This window comes from Lepus europaeus, chromosome 17, assembly GCF_033115175.1.
Source record: "Lepus europaeus isolate LE1 chromosome 17, mLepTim1.pri, whole genome shotgun sequence".
NCBI classification, from domain to species: domain Eukaryota; kingdom Metazoa; phylum Chordata; class Mammalia; order Lagomorpha; family Leporidae; genus Lepus; species Lepus europaeus.
The window spans coordinates 22,774,474-22,790,516 of NC_084843.1; the positions used below are offsets into that span (position 1 = coordinate 22,774,474).

At 40.2% G+C, this 16,043-nt stretch overlaps 1 protein-coding gene across 4 annotated transcripts in view; it reads left to right on the forward strand.

Moving 5' to 3' along the window:
- SORCS1 (sortilin related VPS10 domain containing receptor 1) overlaps positions 1-16,043 on the forward strand; it is a 572,961-nt gene that overhangs the window by 431,499 nt on the left and 125,419 nt on the right. For all 4 annotated transcript variants that reach the window (XM_062214029.1, XM_062214026.1, XM_062214027.1 and 1 more), the window contains exons 7-9: positions 5,687-5,805; positions 8,139-8,228; positions 14,406-14,585. In XM_062214029.1, the coding sequence (XP_062070013.1) occupies positions 5,687-5,805; positions 8,139-8,228; positions 14,406-14,585 (389 nt within the window). The remainder of the gene's footprint in view (positions 1-5,686; positions 5,806-8,138; positions 8,229-14,405; positions 14,586-16,043) is intronic.

The following is a 16,043-nucleotide window of genomic DNA, read 5'->3' on the forward strand; positions in this document are numbered from 1 at the left end:
CTCTACTCCCCCACCAGCATTTGTTATCTTAAGTCATTTTGATACTAGCCATTCTAACATGCATGTGGTGATATCTCACTGTGGCTTTGATTTGCATTTCCTTGTGGGTATTGAATTATTTAGATCTTTATATATTTCATACTTAGCCTTTTATCAAATGTATGATTTTCAAGTAGTTTGTCCTAATCTTTGATAGTCTATTTGCTTTCATTTCCTTTCCTCTGCAGAAACTTTTTAGTTTGATGCAATCCAATTTCATTTTGTTTTTGTTGCCTATACTTTTGGGGTCATATCTAAGAAATATTTTCTCAGACCAGTGTTGTAGATTGAGTCCCCTGTTCTCTTCTAGTGTTTTTACACTTTCAAGCTTTATGTTTAAGGTTTTAACCCATATTGAGTTGATTTTTGTATATGAGGAACAAATCCAATTTCATTCTGCTGTGGTTACATAGTTTTCCCAATATCATTTATTGAAGATACTATCCTTTCTCATTGTGTGATCTTAGTACCTTTGTCAAAAACCAAATGCTGGGGCTGGCACCATGGCACAGTGGGTTAATCCTCCGCCTGCAGTGCCGGCATCCCAAATGGGCGCCGGTTCTAGGCCCGGCTGCTCCTTTTCCAATCCAGCTCTCTGCTATGGCCTAGGAAAGCAGTAGAAGATGGCTCAAGTCCTTGGGCCCCTGCACCCACATGGGAAACCAGGAATAAGCCCCTGGCTCCTGGCTTTGGATGGGCACAGCTCCAGCAGTTGCGGCCATCTGGGGAGTGAACCAGCGGAAGAAAGACCTTTCTCTCTGTCTCTCCCTCTCACTGTAGCTCTAACTCTCAAATAAAATAAATAAAATCTTTTAAAAAAAAGTGCCCACACATGTGTGCGTTTATTTCTGGGCTCTCCATTCTATTCTCTTCATCAAGGCATTTGTTTTATTCAAGTACCATGCTGTTTTGGTTGCTATAACTTTTAATGCATTTTGAAGTCGGGCAGTGTGATGCATCAGTTTTGTTCTTCTTTAAGATTACTTTGGCTGCTAGAGGTGTCTTGTGCTTCTACTTGAAAAAGAAAAAAAAACCTTGAAATACAGTCAGCAGTATTGGTGATTACAGAGGGAGAACTTAATTTACAACTAGAGCTAATATTTTATTTGAGCGTAGTCTAGCCAGCCACCAGACTAACCACATTTCAGGGCTAAGACCTTTGGTCTATATAGCCACCAGCAAGATGTACATGATTTATGTTCATTTTGTCATTCAGAATGTGGAGAGACTGAGTGATCAGCTTACGTACACCAGGCTGCCAGGTTCTGGACCTTCACTGAAACTCTTGTTCCTTTGCTCAAAACCTGGCCATTTAAAGGAAGATTTCTTACTCTAGATTAGCACAGGTTTTGGATGGATGGAAGTTGCATTTTTCAGAGCAGCAGCTCTTGCAAAGAGTGAGCACGCTTGAAAGGAGCAATACAGTGTCCTAATTACCTATGGTAAGGAAAACATCTGTGTAGGCAAGGTAATGAAATTAATTCTAACATCTAGCAGTTGCATACATTAATTGACATTAATTAATGCCAAATTACAGTATGCTTTCTATGGAATCACATCATACACTCACTGGAATTGAATGTGGAAAGAGTTCATCATGCTTAATGCTATTACAGCAAGCCCCTAGGGTAATAAGAGTGATTGGTCCCTCATTATGAAGTGCAGCCAATTTCTTTCTGTTTGCCTTAAGAATAGAAAGGGAACAAACCAGGAACACTTTTCCATGGACAGGCTACTCCAAATTGATCATTTGCTCTTCAACCTGAAGGTTTCACTTGCAGCCCCTATGAGTAAGAATTGGTTTGAAGACTTCCTGCAAAGGTTATTCTTGTGTCATCTAGCGCAACCTTAATTCTCAGCCCAAAGACTGGCTCATTGCACAGCTCGACCATTGTATGTAATAAAAGGAATAGAGGAAGATAGAACCTCAGAGGAATTAGAGACAGTTGGCTTCACAGACCCACTGGGACTCCCTGCCACTCAGCAAGCTGAGAGGTACTGGACTGGGAAATTGTATTCAAGTTGCCTAACTTCTCACATTACTGCATCTCCACTGTTGTTGACATTAGAAATAGATATCTTCTTGTGCAGACATACATATGTAAATATATCTATATATAGATGGATATATATGTATATATAATGTGAATTTCAGGTTCATAATACGCATATTTTGGTAGCCTACTTTTAAAAAAAAAACTTTTTTTTCTGAATAATTTTTGATAAACAGGAAAGTTTCTGGGAGAGTTCAGAGTACATAGACTATACCAAGCTTCTGATAATATAAACATTTTGGATAACTTTGGTGAATTTTTTAAAACTAACACAACCTATAGCTGTTCCACTCTTTAGTTATTTCTCTATTCCTGGCCATTTTGTTTGTTCCAAGCTCTGTTTTTCTAAATACACTTATCTTCTAATTCCATTTTTCCATGAACTTCAAATATTTGTTTTTACTTAAGAGAGAGAGAGAGAGAGAGAGTTGGAGAGAGAGACAGATTTAAAGAGCAGCTATCCACTAGTTCACAACAAAACTACCAGAAATGACCAAATCTAGAGGGGCGATAAAGCCAGGAGCCAGTAACCCAATCCAAGTTTTCTCACGTTGTGGCAAGGACACAATTACTTGAGCCATCACCTGTTACTTCACAGGGTCTGTATTGGCAAGGAAATTAGAATCAGGAGCCAGAGCCAGGAATTGAACCAGATTCTCCAATATGGAACATAGATGTTTTATTGCTAGGTAAAACATCTGCTGCCTTTAAGAAAATTATAACCAAAGCTAGTGGCTATATATTTGCCAGATTATGATTTCCTTAGGTAGAATTCTAAGTAATTAATCTGAGATAAAAACATATTATTTTAAGTATCTGGATCCATAATGCCAAATCACTCAATGGAAATTATTAATTTGCTGGTGGCCTTGTTTTGTATTTTGGTGAGCCTCTTGATATTTAGATGGAAACCAAAAATGCTTAACAAAATCTGACACCAAGCTTACAGTAGTTTTTCATGCAATATACTGTAGTAGAAGTAAGTGAGAGTTGGAGCTATGCAAATGAAGTATAAATCCCATATTGCCATTTCTACAAATCACTGTCACTTTGAGCTTCATTCTCTTTATCTGCAAAATCAATTGTCATATTTTGTTTTGTTATAAATGTACTAAATAAAGTGAACATGCTGTAGAGTGCCACACAGATGGTCAACAAATACTGGCTTCAGTATTCCTTTATTTCCTCCCTAATTCCTTCACCTTCATAATTGATACACAAATGAGTTATAAATATGAAAAGAATATGTTTATATTTTCACGTTATGTTTCTTCAGAGATCTCTGAAGAGAAGGTTGCAGTTGTAAGAAACTATTAGAAACGATTATAAATAAGACAAGAATGGTATCCATCTGAAGTCTTCATTAAGTGCCATTCCTAGAAATGTAATGGGAGTTGTATTTGTAATATGAAACCAAAGATTTCTTAATCAAGAACATTTGATTAAATTTTCTTTAATCAGTGGTTTTGTTCATGATCTCACATAGGAATGACAGAGGTAGTGCAGTGGCTCAATGACATCATCAGGGAACAGATATTTTCCTTCTCTTTATCACACTATGCAACTTTACTGAAAGACAGACTCTTGTATAACATGAAGTCTAGGGCAATTCTAAGTATTGCATTGCAACAAAGTACCATATAGAGATAAAGGAGGGTCTGCATCCCATATCAGAGTGGCTGGGTTGAGTCTGGCTCCTTCACTTACCATTCAACTTGTCGTTCATGTGCACCCTGAGAGGCAGCAAATGATGGCCTAAGTACTTGGTTCCCTGCCAAACATGTGGGAGATCCAGATGGAGTTCTGGGCTCCTGGCTTCAGCTTGGCCCAGCCCTGGCTGTTGTGAGCATATGGGGAGTGAACCAGGAGATGAAACACCTCTCTCCATTTGTCTATCTGTCTCTCACTTTAAAATAAATTTAAAAAGATATATTTCAATAAAGAAATGTGTTGTAACAGATACTCGTTCATTGTCTGCTGTGTGAATGGTATTAGGATCCAGGGTACAGATTAAGGGGAAAAAAAAGGAAAGAAATAAAAAAAGGAGGTATCTATTTTAATCGAGCTTGAATTCTAATCATGACAAGGTCGGAAATAGATAATTAATAAGGTAATTCTATATTGGGATCAATTCCATAGAGGGAATTAACAGGATGGTGTGTTCTAGAGAGTACAGTGAAGGATCAATAAGCTGAAATCCAGAACCATCTTTTTCTACAACCCGGAGGGAACCATTGTAGGCAGAGGGAATGTAAATGACATATTTTGAAGGAAATTTGGCCAAGTCCTGAACGTGAAATAGCCATGCTAGAGGTGGCTTGGGATGCTAAAACAGCTTAGCATGGGTGGAGGGGCAAATTGTTGTAGGCAGTGGAGGGCCTGAATTTATTTTAAATGCACTGAGGCAGAGCAGTATTAAGTAAGGGAGTGACATAATCTGACTGGACAGAGGCCAGAATATTTGTGGATGGAAAACAGAGACAGCCTCCCTGATACATTCTACTTCTAGCAATAGAAAACAAACCAGTCTAAGAGCTATCATCACTATCATGATATTATCTTTATTGGCTGGTGTACAGTCTCGGGTGAAATCCATGTCAGAGTTACTTATTTATAAAATGACAGCAAAGCTTTTGGATTCTGTGTCCTTTCTAATTAAGAGTATAAGAAATGCTTATATCATAATATAGAGTCTTATTGGAAGCAGCACTTCTGCCATGGGTTGAGAAATGGATACATGTATGTGTGGTTCCCTATTTGTCTATCAAAGATCAGAGTTAGGGGAGGTAAAGAGCCTACTCATGAGAAAAAAAAATGACTATAAAGTCACAAATATTACTGCCAGACTTTCAAAATATGTGTTGTGACTAGGACAGGCTTTTTAGTACAGTAGGTTAGGTCATGACTTGGGGTGCCCACATCCTGTACTGGAATGCCTAGGTTTAAGTCCAGGTTCTGGTTCTTGATTCTAGCTTCCTGCTAATGTGCACTTTGGAGGCAGCAGGTGACAGTTGAAGTACTGGAGTTCCTGCCACCCACGTGGGAGCCCTGGATTGAGTTTCAGGTTCCAGGCTTTGGCCTGGTCTAGCCCTGCCTGGTGCAGGCATCTGGGGAGGGAACCAGAGGACAGAAGATCTCCCTCTCCCTGTTACTATACTTTTCCAATAAACAAATAAAATTAAAAAATTTTTTTTGGTTGGGAAAATTAGTGAACAAGACTTTAGTTTTCTAGAATGACAAGAGTTGGTGTGAGCATTGGGAGCTGGTGGTGATAGCAAAGGAGGACAATACTAGTGAGATTAATTTTAGCAGTAATGATAACTATAATGTATTAAATACAGATTATGAAGTTTGTTTGAAGACTTGGAGATAGCAAGGGAAGTTGAAAATATCCACTTGGACTCTAAAGCTCTGTGCAAGGGGACTTCAAATAGTTAATGAAAAAATGAATTCACAGATGTGTATTTTGGTGCAAATATTTTTTGTTGGAGATCCACATATAGCTTCTCATCATAAGCACTTCTCCTGAACTTTTTGAAGGCTCACTCGTGTGTATGCCCTCCCTAACCACCTGTTTTTTTTTGCTTTTTCAGATTCACAATACCTAACTTGCCGAATGCAGAACTGCACCGAGACCAACAAGAATAAGCCTTTCCCGGGCTACATTGACCCAGACTCTTTGATTGTCCAGGATGATTATGTGTTTGTGCAGGTATGACACAGCCACTTCTACTGATCGTCTCAAAGCCATGCGTGTCTCCTCCTTCTGTTCCTGTCGCAGCTGCCTCTGCTGCTTACACTCCCTGAAAAGTGGAAGAAGGAAAAACAGAAGTAAAAATAAAGTGTTCCCTTTTCAGCAAAGGAGCGTTACTGAGGGTAGAAGATTCTGTACCAGTCGAATAGTAGTGAGTTGCTTCGGCCAGAGTCCAGAGGCCTTATCAACACGGGGTTGTGGTGGCCTTGCTGAGTGTGAGACTGGCTCAGAGGGGTGCACCGTTCCACTCAGCCCCTCACCTGCATTCCACAAAAGCTCCTGGCCACTGAGGGGCCTGAGCAGGTGTGGCGACCTGAGTTTATCAGGGCAGTTGTCAGATCAAATGCTGCTTCTCAACATTTAAGGAGAATTTTGCCTTGCTTGGACTGTGCATTTAAAATTTCTCACTGCTTTCCATTTTAAAATGACAAAGGTGGAATCGTTAAGTAGCTGACATATACATATTCACCACAACTGAAACACATGTGATTGTATTATTTGGATCAGAAGTTGTAATTTACAACATGTAATCACATATTTTTGGAAAGCAAATTTTTCAAATGCCTGACAGCCTGTGTACTTTTAAATTGTTTCACATGTGGTTTTATATACACACATGCCTACCTCATTTCCATTTTCTTCAAGTAAATGAGTAATAAGTACTCTGATAGTTTCAGTATCAAATTATCAAATGACATTCAAACAGTTGCAAGGGTTGGTTCTGTCTATAATTCATTTCTCTATCCCAGGAATATTTTCTGGTTTCTAGTGACAGTTTATATAAAATCCAGATATATGACTTACAAACAAGAATCAATTCAACAGTTGGAATTTCATATAGTTTCTACCCATGCCACTGTGAATATGATCTTGGAAGCCACCGCTAGGGCTAAGTGGAGATCTGATACCCAATGGGAAAGACTGTTTCATTCCAGTCATATCCCCAAGCGTCTAATAAACATTCACTTCAAGCATTTGTCTACATTCTGAGAAGGCAAGACTGCAGCTGATAGTGGGTGCCAAATATGTTACCAGAGATCGGCTGCTCAGGGGTGCTTTGCACAAGGAACAGTTCATACCTGAGACAGAGTAGTGGTAAGCCGGGTAGCAAAGTGTGATGAAGAGAAACAATGAGGGGAAAGTACACCTCATAGGCCAGGCGGGCATCTCACGAAAGGGCTGAGAGCCCAGTCTATATTCAGACTGGAGTTTTTATGGACATGAGTAGGAGTCCCCTGCTTCTCCCCTCCTCCCTCTTCCGGGAAATGGTGAGTAGGGGATTTCTGGATGTAGAGTTCCAGAAAATCCTCCCAGGATGTGTTCAGCATGGGGTTATTGGACCTAATAGCCTCTGTGGTGCAGGGGAGGGGAAAGTTCCCTGAGCTATCCCGAGGGGGAGGACTTAACCCCATCTAACAGGGTTATAGCACAAGTGCAGTGTCTTCAGGTATAAATGCTGGTCTGCTTTCAGGGCTTGTTTGCTCATTTTCTCTAAATATCCTCATTTTCTTCCACCCCTCTTCCACACCTAGGCTCATGTCTACCTAGCTACCTTAGCATATCTGTGCTGGTTGAGAGTGGCTCCAAGGAGAGCGAATTGGCAGTACTACCCTTAACATCATGACTTGCATGTTGTCATGCCAAGGTGGAGACTGCTTCCTCTCACCTGCCCCCACCTACACCAGGTTTTGTTGGGCTGTATGTCATGGACAAAATCAGGAGAGTGGGCTCACACACTTGTTCTGGGAGTTGGAGAACAAGAGTAGATTTATAGCGGGACCCTGGTTTGGCTTTCCAACTAACATGCCGCCACTGCTGTGTATGGAACAAGTGCACAGTCATCAGCGTGATACCATTAAACTGGAACTCAGTGCCCAGAGTTGTAAGGCTCCCATTCTGCCATTTTCTGATCTGGACCATTTCCTTGTGATGTGACATGAGGACCTGTTTGTAGGATAATTGACTTGGAGCTGGGAGCTGGGCTGCTGATAGGCAATGAGCCAGTATTCCCGGAGGCTTATAGCATTTGAAAAATAGCTGAGAATGTGTTCTGGATTCTGAGACAGTTCATGTTAAAGAATTGTGCTGTCATCCAGTGGGGTTGTATTTGGGTCCTCTGACCAACTCACATATACTGTTGAAGTGACTTTGAACTGAATACCAGTTGGATACGCTTGTCCACTACAGGCATCCCTGCTGTTTTGTTGACAGCTACCCCTTGCACTCGGGGACTTTTCTTGACCTGTGACCATTGCAGTAGCTCCTCTCACAGTCTTGTTTTTCTGATCTAGTTGACATCAGGAGGAAGACCTCACTACTATGTGTCCTACCGAAGGAATGCTTTTGCCCAAATGAAACTTCCGAAATATGCTCTGCCCAAGGTATGGCCTGAGTCGCATTCTGCATTTCACCATTTCCTTTGATTTCACATAGTCCACCCCCTCCGCAGGGGCCCTGTCAGGCTCTCATCGTCGTATCTTACCTCTGTTTCTCCACTTTACTCTGCTGCTTTTTTTTTTTTTTACCAGTCACATCATTCACCTTTATCTCTCAGCTCCCTCCCCCGTCAGTACCCCTTCGTTTCTTCCTTTCTTTAGAATTCTTTCTATAAGAGCATCCAAATAATCATTGTTTTGATTTTGCTTTTCAATAGAAAGGTTTCCAAACCATATAAATTAGGTGTATATCAAGACAGAAAAAGTATTTGGATTCATGGTCTATCAGTGCATCAGCAGGGATCTGTTTCTGTCGAGTTACGTTATTATTGAGAATTGCTGCAGCAACATGACTCTTTTTTTTTCTCATTGGAGCTCACAAGGCTTGTTAGCGTCAGAGTTCTGAGTCACAGCTAATTTAAAAAAACAAAAACAAAAACTTCACTAAAGACATAGGGTTTTGGAAGCAGCTGTAAAGGAAAAGTGAAAGATCCTCACTGTTGACATCCCTAGTTAAGTTTCCGGGAACACTGAAGGACTGCCTTAATATTGAGCGCCATCTAGTGGAGGTCAAGCTGACATGGGCGCTCAAAGCGGTGTATGTGGTGGTGTTGCCATTGTGGCTTTTTTTTTTTTTTTTTTTTTACTGTAATTTTATTTTTAATTTTATTTAACTCATACAAGTTTCATATATATTTCAAATATGCAGATTTAGGAACATAGTGACACTTCCCCTCTACTCTCCCTCCTGCCCATGTTCCATCCCTCCTCCTCTTCCCTCTCATATTCTCTTAATTTTTACAGAGATCTATTTTCAGTTTACTTAATGACCAGATATTTTAACCTAGTATGCCTTCATCTTAGAGCAAGGAAATATATATGGCTTGTAATAGAAGACTCTACAAGTTTAAAGAGAATTTTAGCTCAACTTTTCATTGAGCAAAATAACGTAAAGAACTTTTTTGTTCTTTTTGGGGGCAGTTGTGTCTTTTTCTCTCATATTTTCAGCCCTGACTTTGTAGTATGCACTCTTGGAGCGACAGCAGCTAGCTGACCAGGGAATCATATGATAGACATACACAAGAGAGAGTCAATGGCAACAGATTGCTCTGGCTTCTCCAGACAGAATTCTCTATCTTGATTTTCAGTGTTACCCTCACCCTAACACAGTGAAAGCCCCTTTCACCTCAGCCCAGAAGAGGCAATAACATTCATAAAATTGAACTATTGACTCAAAGAATTCCATCTATCTTAGTAATCATTATTTTCAGATACTAAAAGATTAATTACCAGTAATTTCCAAGGACTGTATGTCCTATAGTTATGTCTACATACATTTAAATGCATTTTTCTCTTGATTTGGCTTAGGTTTTTTGTTTGCCTTTTGCCCAATAAGACAAGAATGTAACAGCATTGAAGTTGTACCTGAGATTTAAATTCTAGGAAGCCAGTATAAAAAAGGAAAAGTGTTAAAATTCTCTTTGGTAAGCTCCTTGGAAGGTCTATGGGGAGATGAACACATTACCTTTGTAAATGTAACAGAGCTGGTATTTTCCCCATTACCCATTGAAATGAAGTAGTTGACTTGCAAGATTTGCACCTTTAAAAGCCAGAATTATACTCAGTGCAGTGAGATGCTCTTGTTCAAGATGTGTGTAGAAATTGAGACAAAATCAGGAATGAGCAGAATTGAGTGACGTCATATGCTCACTTTTGAGTGAGTATACTCTTTAAGTGGAACAAGGCTTGACCAAAAGCAAAAGCTATTTGCGGCAGAGTTGATGCTGGAACTCAAGTCTTTTGACTTCCAAGCTAGTGTTTTTTATACTATGTATTTTTCCCTTCAAGGTAAATTAAAAACTTCTGTTATTAAAACATGCAGTTATTTCTGTCCCACCCCAAATTTGAAATACTAGCAGGAGCTTCAATACAAAATGTCCCAGAACTGGTAGGCTAAAATCAACGAAGCTTTCATGGATCCATTGCTGGAGATTCGGGAAACAGATACTTTGCATTGCCTGTTCACAGCCATCACACAGATCACTGCTGACAGTTAGCCCCGGTGGTATCTTGCCAATCTGGAAGGAACAATTTTACTTTGAACCTGAAATAGGGTGTCTGCTCCCCTCCCCCTGTTCTCCCAGATAAGTGCATTCCTTTACTCAGCTTCATGTGTGCTATAAGGTGGGAGTCAGTGAATAATTTAGCTTGTTCTCATAAAACAGGAGCCAATCCAGCAAAAAATATGATATTTGGTCCAGGTTTATTATGAAGACAGTGAGATTCTTCATTACAATGCAATTACACCTACAAAGAGAAACCCCAGCCTTGGATGGTGTTGCTCTGTAGTAAAGACATACATATTTCCTCACCTCTATCAGAGCAGAGCTGCTGCAACTGGCCATAAACAAAAATTTGTGCTGGCCAAAGGAACTGAGACAAACTAATGTCAAATTTCTTTAATCATCCACTGCCATTGTCTCAGCTCTTGAAAGAAGAGTTATTTTGATCTGTGCCAAAAAATTTCATAAGATAGTGGTAAAGAATGACCAGGGAAGGTGATGGGTAAATTTTAATGGTACTGATGCCTCTGAGAGCATGTGGCACTCCAGACAGGGAGATGGAGTGACAGTCTTCCCTTTTGTAACTTACTTGGAGCTCATTCTGAGCTACTCAAGTGAGATAAATGAGGCAATACATATGAAAGTGCTTTGAGCATTTTGGAGGACAGCTACTCTATAAAAGCAAGGTAATATTATTATTAGTATGGATCTGGTTGTCTCCGTGGTGGAAGATCGATGGGCACAGGGATACCAGTGGTGCAGAGGCTGCCCAATTTACAGCAGATGACCCGGATTCTGGACCAGGATTTGTCACTAACTTGCTTTGAAACCTTGAGCTGCTTGGCCAATTTTTCTTTCTATCATTTTTCTTGAATAAGGAATTGATGTTCACAACAATATTTTTTCAACAGTGTTTACTCAGAGTAAAATGTCCTTACTGATCCTTCTTGAAAATTTGGTTTAAGTTCCTAAAAAACCAACTCCATTCTGTGTTCATTTCTATGTGACAGCAGCTCTGTAGGGTGTTAAGGGTTCTGGGATGTCCTATGGTCAAGAAAGCTCCTTAATTCAGAATTAATTAAAACAGTTAAGAAATGACCTGGCTCTCCTTTTTAATTTATTGAATTCTAATAATGTCCTACAGAACAGACTTTAGCAAATTCTCTGATGGAAGATCTATAAAATTTCACATTTGCTAAATATTTTTTGTGACTCAGTGAAAGCATTCAACATAAAGGAGAAGAAACATATTTTCCTGATAGAGGAAGAGGATTTAGGTAAGAAAAAATAAAGATGCATTTTAATTATGTTATTTGAAATATTTAAACATATCATTTATTTATTTACTTGTTTATTTATTTGACAGGTAGAGTTATAGACAGTGAGAGAAACAGAGAGAAAGGTCTTCCTTCCATTGGTTTACTCTCCAAATGGCTGCTACAGCCAGAACTGCGCCAATCCGAAGCCAGGAATCAGGTGCTTCTTCCTGGTCTCCCATGCAGGTGCAGGGGCCCAAACACTTGGGCCATCCTCCACTGCCCTCCTGGGCCACAGCAGAGAGCTGGAAAGGAAGAGGAGCAACTGGGACTAGAACCCGGTGCCCATATGGGATGCCGGCACCACAGGAAGAGGATTAACCAAGTGAGCCACGGCGCCGGCCCACAGGACATATCATTTTTGAAAAGTCTGTTCAATGAAGTTAGATTACAGGAGGAGAAAGAGAGACTGACTCTCAGCTCATATCTGGAGATGGCCATCTTTTCCATTATCATGATATGACCAGTTCTCTAAGTGACCCAGATTAAAAAAAAAGAAAAATCTCAATGCGTCTGTATTTTAAGTTCCAAATCTATGAAATTAAGTTTTGTGTAAGGTGAGTTGGTATAGGCGATCTACTTTAGTCTTCCAACCTAATGCTATTTAATCAAATATCTATCGAGAGAACACCAGAGGTTCGCTAGTGCAAAAATTTACTCCAAAGACACAAAGGTAGAAATGCATGAGCCAGGATAGTGTTGAAATATTAAACTTGGATTCAGGGATTATGCTGCATCTGCTGAAAGGAAGAAGGTGAGATGGGTGTCTTAGATGTTTACATCCAAGGACCCAAAGAATGTCACAGGTTTGTGCCAGTCTCTATCTTTTGATGCTGTTTTCAGGATTGACTTCCTTTTGCCCCCAAGATACATCTCCATCAGTTCTATGGATTATAAGTGGTCAGAAAAATTATTATTTTTACTGCTTACAAATGAATTAAAAGTGTGCCCCCCACCAAGAGTTTCCTAGTTATTCTAGAAATATGTCTTACTCTTTTTGCTTGTGTTGCAGACCCATCCCTGATTTGGTTACTGTTGCTAGGAAAATTGAACATGCTGAATGCTAGGCATAAAAGCTCACTTCTGGTGTTGAGGGTAGAAAAAGTACCAGAAGAATTTGGATTAGATACAGGAAGAAAATGGGTCTTAAAGGGGTAAGGTTCTTTCTCAAAGAACATCAAGCTGTAATTATGAGAAGAAACATAAATAGACACTAGGCTGATATGAGCAGTAGCCAACTTCCATACTGAACCTTTGTTTGCATTGTTAATAGAACTTAATGGGTATGATTCATTCTGGGCCTCTCCACTAGGAATTAATTCTACGAAAACATTACCAAACTCTAGAATATGTCATGTGCAGACTGAATAAAGGTGAGAAACACAAACCCTGTGCGAGACTTCTTCCTTTTGGAATCACAGGAGTTAACTGTGTTCAAGACTAAAGATGTGGGAGAGTCTTGTGTCTCTATATCTAGCAGAGTCAGAGCTGAATTGTTGATTGACAAATGGAAGTAGCATAGGTGTGTGTTAGAATGAGAAATTTTTAAGTTAGGTAGAACTCCTCGGGATTGTTACTATGGAAGATTGTCAGATCTCCTGAAGCTCTTTAAGGATGTACTTGTGTCCATCCTGGGTGATTTGAGTTCTAAGCTACACAAAGGAAAAGAATCTTTCTAAATTATTCTTCTGCTTTGTTATTGTTGTTTGTCATTTTGTCAAAACAACTCTGAGGTTTTTGACTGTTTTTGAGATTTTTTTGTTTTGTTTTGTTTTATTTTTGTTTTGGAAATTACCCCATGTCTAATGCTTTGGTCAAAGGGTAAAAGGCTGCCAAGAGTATATGAAAAATTATCCCCTAACAGGAAGCCTTGGTCTGAGACAGCAAGCTGTGGTCTGTGTTGGCCTCTACTTTTGGGGGGTTCTGAGTGGGAGGAGAAGGGATTTGGAATCTGTCTCAAGGCGTCCTCTCTCTGTTACCATGCTACCATGCCCTGTTTCTGTCTTCCAGGAACATGGGGCTCTAACAGCATCAGTTATTTTAAAATTGTCACTCTTCTTTACCTAAGGTTTCCTGCAGAGCATCGCAGTGCAAGCTTTTAAATAAGCAACCAAGTCCTGGAGCAGTCATTAACATGAGATCAGTGCCGGGGGATTCCTGGGTGAACATTTCCCTCCAGTGGGCTCAGTGGGGTCTGCTGAACCTTGCAGCAGTGCTTCGCAAGCTCCAGGTTCCATACCAATCACTTAGGGATTGAGAATTTCATTTGATAATTGAGGCCTGAAGTATTATGTGTCCAACAAGCTTTCAGGTGATGCCCATACTGGTGGTATAGACCACGTGGCGAGAAGCAGAGTTGTTTTCTCGTTGTCTTTCCAGCTTTCCCTCATATGTGCCCCACATAGGCCTTATGAGTAAATACTGTCTGTGGTTGGCAAATACATAAAAATGATTGATCCTTCACTGTCATAAATATTCAGGAAAATATTCTTTAAATTATCTGCTGAGTCAATTAAATTACAACTGAGCTATGCTTATCCCTCTAATTTTTCTCATGGCCTCTCTGCCTAATGCCTTAAGTGATACTTAACCAAATAATTATTATTTCTTACATATGCAAAAGGAAACTCTCTCCCATTACAGTGCTTATTCTGATATTCCTTATTGGACTCCACACTCTTTGGATGCCTGTCAGGTTAATGTATAAAACTCTTCTTTGTTGCCTCTCTTGTGTCTTTTTTCAGGATATGCACGTCATCAGCACGGATGAGAACCAAGTGTTCGCAGCAGTTCAAGAGTGGAACCAGAACGACACGTACAACCTCTACATCTCAGACACCCGGGGAGTGTACTTCACCCTGGCCTTGGAGAATGTCCAGAGCAGCAGGGGCCCTGAGGGGAATGTCATGATCGACCTCTATGAGGTATGTCACAAGGCGTACGTGGTCCCGAGTGACAGCAGTACTCACACTGGCCAGTGAAGGATCAACATGGGCTGTTACGCTGACCATTCTAATGTTGGTTCCTATGTGAATGCATTGCACTTGGGAGACAGGGAGAGATTTGCAGCACATTTTTAATTAGTTTGAACCCACAGAATATCTCTAAGACAGATTCTTTTCTGACTATATCTACAGGACATGAATCTCCAGAGAAACTGGAGTTTCTGGGAGACTGTCAGACAGTAAAGGATTTTTTTTTTTAATTTTATTTGACAAGTAGAGTTATAGACAGTGAGAGAGAGAGACAGAGAGAAAGGTCTTCCTTCTGTTGGTTCACCCCTAAATGGCCGCTACGTCCGGCACTGTGCCGATTCGAAGCCAGGAGCCAGGTGCTTCCTCCTCCTCCTTGCGGGTGCAGGGGCCCAAGCACTTGGGCCATCCTCCACTGCCTTCCTGGGCCACAACAGAGAGCTGGACTGGAAGAGGAGCAACCAGGACTAGAACCCAGCGCCCACATGGGATGCTAGCACCGCAGGCAGAGGATTAACCAAATGAGCCACGATGCCGGCCCCTAGTTAGAGGATTTGAACAAGAGTGATCTATGTGCGTTTCATATTTGAAAACAGCTTTTAAAGGTAGACAGGGTGTTATGTGAAGGGGTGTCTCTCTCAGACGAATGAATGGAGAAAGGGGTTTATAGCCATTCCATAAGTAGTCACACCCTTTGGATGTGAAGACGACTCTAACTAAATAACCTCCCTTAGCCAATAATCTTTTCCCATATGGACAGGGAGTGATAGGATAAACAGCTTTTCTCCTAAGTCTGGAAAATTAAACCAATTAATAACAACAGCAGTAACAACAAAAACAAAAACGAAGTTTACCAGATTTCTCCTGTTTCTCAAAATTACCAGGATTCAAAATAAAATCACGTGTGGTGGATCTTTCACCTTCCAGGACAAACACCAACTTTAATTGCTGCTGGAGGCACAGTTAGGTAGAAAGGAAGCTGTGATTCTGAGATAGATTTTAGCCATTTGTCAGTATTGTCATGTGCCACGAAGGATTTAAAATGAGCCATTTAAAAACATATTCAGAATTTGGGAAGTGCAATCATATACCTATATTCTATGTAAAAAAAATCTAAAATGGATTCAGTTATGTGCAGTCATAATGATTCCTCCATTTGGCTGAGTACAAAGTTCAAGAAGTCAGTTATATTCAGTGTAAAAGAATCCAATTTCTTTTAGGAGATGTAAACCTGTTGTAATTCCTTTTAGAGCTTTCTATCTTCCTTCTCCTGGAGTTCGTCAGGATTTACTTCTAGCATTTAAACTTCTTGTCTATTTAATGGCATGTTAGTAAACTTTATACCAAATTTGGAGTCCAAGTACTTGTAATGAAGACTACAACAGACTAGCATTGGCACAGTTTGTATGT